General features: G+C 38.8%; 1 protein-coding gene across 1 annotated transcript in view; it reads left to right on the top strand.

The window, feature by feature from the left end:
* The window catches only part of rragca (Ras-related GTP binding Ca), a 13,309-nt gene extending 6,803 nt beyond the window's left edge, over window positions 1-6,506 (top strand). The window contains exons 4-7 of the mRNA XM_035672114.1: window positions 1,046-1,160; window positions 2,590-2,732; window positions 3,114-3,262; window positions 4,491-6,506. Of these exons, the coding sequence (XP_035528007.1) occupies window positions 1,046-1,160; window positions 2,590-2,732; window positions 3,114-3,262; window positions 4,491-4,645 (562 nt within the window). The 3' untranslated portion in view covers window positions 4,646-6,506. The remainder of the gene's footprint in view (window positions 1-1,045; window positions 1,161-2,589; window positions 2,733-3,113; window positions 3,263-4,490) is intronic.
* The last annotated feature ends 235 nt before the right edge of the window (window positions 6,507-6,741 follow it).

Raw genomic sequence — 6,741 nt, 5'->3', positions numbered from 1 at the left:
ACTGTAGATAGGGCCTCTCATGTTTTTTTCGAGTTTTGTGGCCACAGTAGTTTACACTTGGTTGAGTCCAGCTGTTACAGTTGATTGCAATCTGCAACTTCACCGCTAGATGCCACTAAATCCTCCACACTGGTCCTTTAAATCATTTGTCAAGTATGTGGTAACTGTTTGCTTGTTAAATGTGAAAATTTCTGTGCTTTTCACCATTTACATTACATTCATTTTATCACATGACTAAACAAGTCATCGATAAATGAATCCATAATATAGCTTGTTCATCAGACAAAACCACCAAGACAAGGTGTTAGGACATTTTATAGACTACACGACTGATCGAAATAATACATTAGTCAATAATGAAAATATTGTACAGCCTCAATCAAAAAGTAAAAATGATCAATAACTGCAGCCTTTGCCCTGACACACTGTGACTCTAAATGTGTTGCGTACAACACTAAGCAGGCTGTTCTTGCTGATCCCGGTCAGCTCTGTAGCAGCTTTACTGTTGATGTTTGGGCTCTGTTGGCACGCCCTGCACTGTGTTTTATGTGGGGTGAGATTGTTGTTTATTCCAGTTAGACAGCCAGATATATATATTGTCGCTGAGAAGGCTTTTTTTTTTGCTCTGCCTTGTGTCTCTCTGGTGCTTTCTTCACTGTAATGCATTGTAAAGTTGAGCGCCTGCCAAGCGTATGCAGACAGTTCCATTTGGCTCAAGCTACAGGCTTCCTCAGGGGCTGACCTTTTATTTATATATCACAGTAAAGTCCATAAGTCATGTGTGTCCAGTTTTGCCACAGCCATGTGAAGCCATTTTTTGCTAACATTTTCTTTTCATTCCCGTGTTTTATTGTTGAATCAGGCTTAAATGCGTCGACTAACGGCTCTTTTCTGTCATTCAGTGTCTGTTTGTCATGTGATCTCGTGACTATTTGGTTTTTTACCTGCTTTCATGTGTGTTTTGAGGAAGTGAGAAGTGTTTGCTACGAGTAACTGCTTATTCACTTCCCCCTTTTTTTTCCTTTTTTAAAAAAATCTCATTCAGCTTTTACTTGACGAGTATTTACGACCACTCCATCTTCGAGGCCTTCAGCAAAGTGGTGCAGAAGCTCATTCCCCAGCTTCCCACTCTGGAGAACCTCCTAAACATCTTCATTTCTGTAAGTAAAGAACAGCCAACACTTTGTGTATGAACCCTTTTTTCGTAAGTTTGTCACTGACCAGCGTGATTTACGTGTGACAGCATGCACAATGTGAGTCACTGCCAGCTCCCATGCCGCTGTATAGTTAGCAGTTCCTCCAGTGCCCTTACAATCCTTGATTGTACTGCCGGATTGTGGATGTTGCACAGGATTTCTAACTCTCACACATTGGCAATGATCCAAATCGAATCATATTGCTGTTGAGAACACCCAAAAGACCACAGGGAGAGATTTATCTCATAGAGGTAACAAGCAGTACTACCTCACACGATATGAGGGTGAACCTTTTCTTCATTTCCCAGGTGCTGTGAAGTCTTCTTCATGAATCCATTATATTTCATGATTAAATAATGAAAAATACTTCAAACAGCATTTGATTTAACTCAGTGCCATTAGACCCCAGCTTAGGACCGACTTGCAAGATACAGCTAACATCATGGTGTGACTCTGTATCTGTTTCCAGATGTTAGATTTTTTGACTTTGTGTATATGTCATCTGTCGTCACGCACCCTGTCACGACTGGATGATTAATATTTCATTTAAACAAGTAAAACACTGTATTTTGAAGCTTTAGAAAGTGAAATGAACCACAGTAAAGCCTAGTACCTCTTTTTGTTTGTAGCTGTCTTACAGCTGTGTACATTTATTAATACATGTGGTGAAATGTCCGAACATTAGTATGGAGCCCTATAATGATCATTGATGAGTTAAACCATCCTTTAACTTAGCACTGGCCTTCCATATGCTTACGCAATTATGTGGAGTATTTCAATATGTGGATTTATACGTTCTGGACAATCAATTGAAAAAATGTAAATGGATCAAATATGCAGAATTTTATTTTTTTTTTCAATCTACTTGAGCAAGTTAAATATCTGATAAATCACAGCCCAGAATCATATAAAAATCCAATATTTCCATAAAGCAGTCCTGCTCATTGATTTGCGACATGAGCTGACATTGGCTTAAATACTGTACACCAAGAGTTTATTAAACCAGCAACTATTTTTATAACTTGATTTATCATTAGGCTTTTTTTTTAAGTACAGAAAATTAACCAGGTCCAAATTCTCAAATGTAAATATTTGGTATTTATCTTAGTCTTCTGTGATTGGAAATTTTGGACTGCTGTCATTATGTGAGGAAATTTTGATTTTACGGTTGTCTGACATTTTATAGACAAAATCAATCAGAAACAAATGAGTATAATCTCACAGCATTTGCCATCATATCGCCCACCTTTACTGTCTTAATATTAAATGTCCAATGTATCTCATCAGGTAGTAGTACCATGTTTCTTTACCATATTAAATTGGATAATTTCCTAACATTCCCTTCTTTTCTTTATCTCTTCCTCTCTGTCATCCTAACATTTTTCACTGACAGAATTCAGGGATAGAGAAAGCCTTTCTGTTTGATGTGGTCAGTAAGATCTACATTGCCACAGACAGCTCTCCTGTAGACATGCAGTCCTATGAACTGTGCTGTGACATGATCGATGTGGTCATTGACGTCTCCTGTATCTACGGGTGAGTGTGTGTTCTATTAGTACATTAGTAAGTAAGAGTTCAGAGTTGGGTTATTGCCAGCTCTGGCATGCATTTGTTGCCTTAAAACTTTATGGAAACGTAGGGAAGTGTATCTATAGAGTAGATTTTGAACTGCTTTTCTGTATAAATTTACATATTAAATACAGCAAAAAACATATTCACTTCATATCTTAAAACATTAAGAAATTACAGAAGATTAGAGTTCACCCATGAGTTGTCTGAGGATGCTTTCATTGAAGCATAACTTAATTATGCATTTATTTGCTTAATTAATCCACATCCTCATGCTACAATTTTTTTTTTTTTTTTTTTTTTCACATTTCCCCCTGAACATTATGGTGTTTTGTTGTGCCTCAACAGTCTGAGGGAGGACGGCAGCGGCAGTGCCTACGACAAGGAGTCCATGGCCATCATCAAGCTCAACAACACCACTGTGCTGTACCTGAAAGAGGTCACCAAGTTCCTGGCCCTTGTCTGCATCCTGCGAGAAGAAAGCTTCGAGCGCAAAGGTAAACTGTCAGCGAAATCTGTGATCCTCTGGAGCTCATTTGGCTTAATTTGGCTAATGGTGATGTGGCCTTGAGTCAAATGTTTTCGTATTTTCTTTCACAAGTGTATGAAGTCAGAACAAGGGCACCTATACATGTAATGTTTTGCAATTAAGTAACATTTAAGGCACAGATCCACAATTTAACAGAACTTTTCATGAAGTTTCAAGAAGAGACCAATTTTGTAAAGAACTGAGATATCCTGACTTTTAGCCTCTACTATGGATGAAGCTCCACAAATGTGCATGTACTATATAGCATATTTTGCTAGACCCTCCTTGCCTGGTAAAGTCTTTCAGACTCCATGCGCCCGGGTTAGTTACAAATGCTGATCTTCATCTGTTAGGTCCAGTGTGTAACATTTAGGAGGATCTATTGGCAGAAATGGAATACAATTCATACATATATTTTCATTAGTGTGTAATCATCGTTGAAGAGCCTTTTATATCTACAGCCATGGTGTTAAACGGCCATGTTTCTACAGTAGCCCACAATGGACAAAACAATGACTGGCTCTATATAGGGCTGTTTGCCTTTATCTCGCATTTTGCAGCCACCGTAGTTTCTCGTCCTTGCAATGTACAACTACTCCACTAGATGCCACTAAATCCTACACACTGGTGTTTTAAATAGGTGTGTCTTTAAGCTTGCAGTGATTGCTGCATTTTGAAGTTTGAGTTTTTGTTTGACACTGTTTCTTTGAAATGCTTTTAATGTTGTAATTTGCTGTGTTTTTTTTCTAATTACATTATTACACATCTACAAATAGTTTTATAAAGTCTTCCTGTTACAATGCAATACAATACAAGACAACAACTAGCATTTCAACTTCAGTTCAAGTTAAATCCACACAGTCTCCACAGGGAGTAAACATTATAACCTTTACAAATGTTGTGTGTTTTTGGGTATTGCATAGATTATGTTATTCTGTGATGTAGAAGTTGCTTTTTGGGTATCATATATTTGGATGTAACATAATACCTTGCTCAGAGCGACAAAAAAGCACAGACCCTGAATCTGTGGATGTTTGCTGCATGAAAATGAATACACAGCTTAGTTCTTGAGATTCTTTTATCACTACCTTTTGCTCAGACTTAAGAACTATGAATACAGCAAATAAATCGACTGTGCATTTTTCCAAATAACATAACAAATCTAATCTTTTGTTGTACCTTTCTCGCCTCCTTAGGATTAATAGACTACAACTTCCACTGTTTCCGGAAGGCCATCCATGAAGTATTTGAGGTGGGTGTTTCCACCCAGCGTCCAGCGGGCTCCCAGGCAGTGGGCTCGCCCTGCACCAAGGTGGTTGCACTGAACGGCACGCCGCGCAGCACTGTCTAGACACTGATGCAAAATAAAAAATAAAAAGAAGCAAAAAGAGGGTAGAGGAAAGGAAGGATGAAGAAGGGCCAGGGAGCCGGTAGAGGAGAGACTACTAAACTGGGGCTCACCGGCGCGCAAATCACAATCCCTTGCTCCCAGCACCTAAAGTACAGAGAGACGGCTTGAGCCACAAGCGTGTGAGACAGTGAACACTGGAGCACAGCGGGGTCCGGCTTCTCAAGCTATGATAGAAGGGAAATTCAAGCATTTGGTTCAGTCGATGCAAGGCACCGTGTTGACTGTGAGGAAGTCAAGAGAGTAAAACTGCACCTGGACAGGAAAAGGTTCAGGATCTTTCTTTGGATTTCCTAAAGCGGTCAAAGGCTGTGATAATTAGCTGCTGATCCCTCTAAATGAACAATGTGAGAGGGAAAAACAAACCATTGTGGTAACCTCTTGCGATGGACAAACTGTGATGTCAGTTTTCAGGAATCTGTCTAGTGAAGAACCCACCCCGACCACTTCTGTGCTGATTTAAAAAAACAAAAAAAAAAACAAAACAAAAAAGATGGTGGATGTGAACTGCTAGTCCTAACCCACACACGTTCAGAGATGGCCTTATGTAGATAAAGCTTGACTGCAGTGCAAGCTTTCTCTCAACACCACTCACCTCACCCTACCTGAATGCTGCTCAAAACTCGCTTTTTGGTTTCACTTGTGAAGGGAAACAAGGTTTTGTTAGCAGACTGAAAAGGGACTGTGCTGTCCATCTAACTTGGTCTTGTGTGTGTGTGTGTATGCAGGTATATTTGTATGTATGAGTGAGTGAATGAGTGTTTGTGTGTGTCAATGAAAGGTTTTGATTAGGTCCCAGACTGGGCTGTTTGTCTGTACTGGTGAAGGATCTTTACAGAAAGAGTATATGTCCTTCTCAATAACAGCAGCTTAGCAGAATTAAACTCTTTTCAATCAGAAATTAACTTTTCTGTGTGTGCTCCACTGGAAATCAAACTTTTTGATTGACTTCATGATGGGTTGTGAAAATTAAGTTTGGCTGGAAATTTGGAAATGGTCTTTGCAAAAGCACTGCCAGAAATAATTAAGTGATTCAGAAAAAATATGAAAATATGTCATGATTAAAACCTTATTTATATTAAGAAAGAACTGTATTAAGTCTGGTTGAGGTGCAGGACTGATGTAGGGCTTCACACTCCAGATTGTCTCTCTAAGACATTTTGGGATGATGATATGAACTGGTTGAAACTTGCATGTTTTTCCACCTACAGTTTCAGCCCTGCCCAAAATTATTAACCCATGTTGTGTATTTAGTTTGGCTCTTTTCAGCAGGATTCACAAAAAACAAAAAAAAATGGACTCATTCCCAGCATGCATACATCAGTGTGTTATCAACTTGTATCGTTCTCGACTATAACACTGCTCATTGTATTTAAAGGCGAGAAGGTCAACATGAAACTAACCAAGATAATTAAACAGATAATGGAGGAGAAAAAGACCAAATTGAATTACTTATGCCATTACATGACACATATGATGTTCATGTCTGCATTTTCTGTTCGTTTATATCAGGGGTGAGGTGTGGGAGCTAAAGACCAGGAACCTGATTCAAGAAGCAGGATTAACACATTACCTTGATAACTTTGCTGAGTGAAACGTCAGCGTTCCAGGTTTGAAGGTGTTTTGCGTCTTACTCGAAGTTAGTCAGGTAGTTTGATGAAATCGCTTCTTGAAACAGGCCCAAGATCTTGACCGAGTCATTATCACCGGAAAACAAACACTTGCACATCAGAACTGTGATGGATGATTGATTTGGTGTATTGTGATGCTATACTATGTGAAATAAATAAAAATTTACATTTTGTTTTTGTCTGTAATAATTGTCCCAGCAGCGTATTAAAGCAACAACTACTTTCTTAACACTGGATATATTTGTACAGTTATAACAACTAGAGAGGTTTTTAATTTGAAAACCTCTCTTGTTGTAAGTGAAGAGGCAAACGTAATTGGTGCTCTTTAACAGGCTGTCTAATCTAAGGCAAGCCTGAAAGGAAACACAAGATGGTGCTGTAGGACAGTGTTTTCTCCTGCAGTGTATT

This window comes from Morone saxatilis, unplaced genomic scaffold (genome assembly GCF_004916995.1).
Source record: "Morone saxatilis isolate NCDOM2014 unplaced genomic scaffold, NCSU_SB_2.0 Contig24, whole genome shotgun sequence".
Lineage (NCBI taxonomy): Eukaryota > Metazoa > Chordata > Actinopteri > Moronidae > Morone > Morone saxatilis.
The sequence above is the reverse complement of the archived record's forward strand: the minus strand, read 5'-3'. Positions and strand labels throughout refer to the sequence as shown.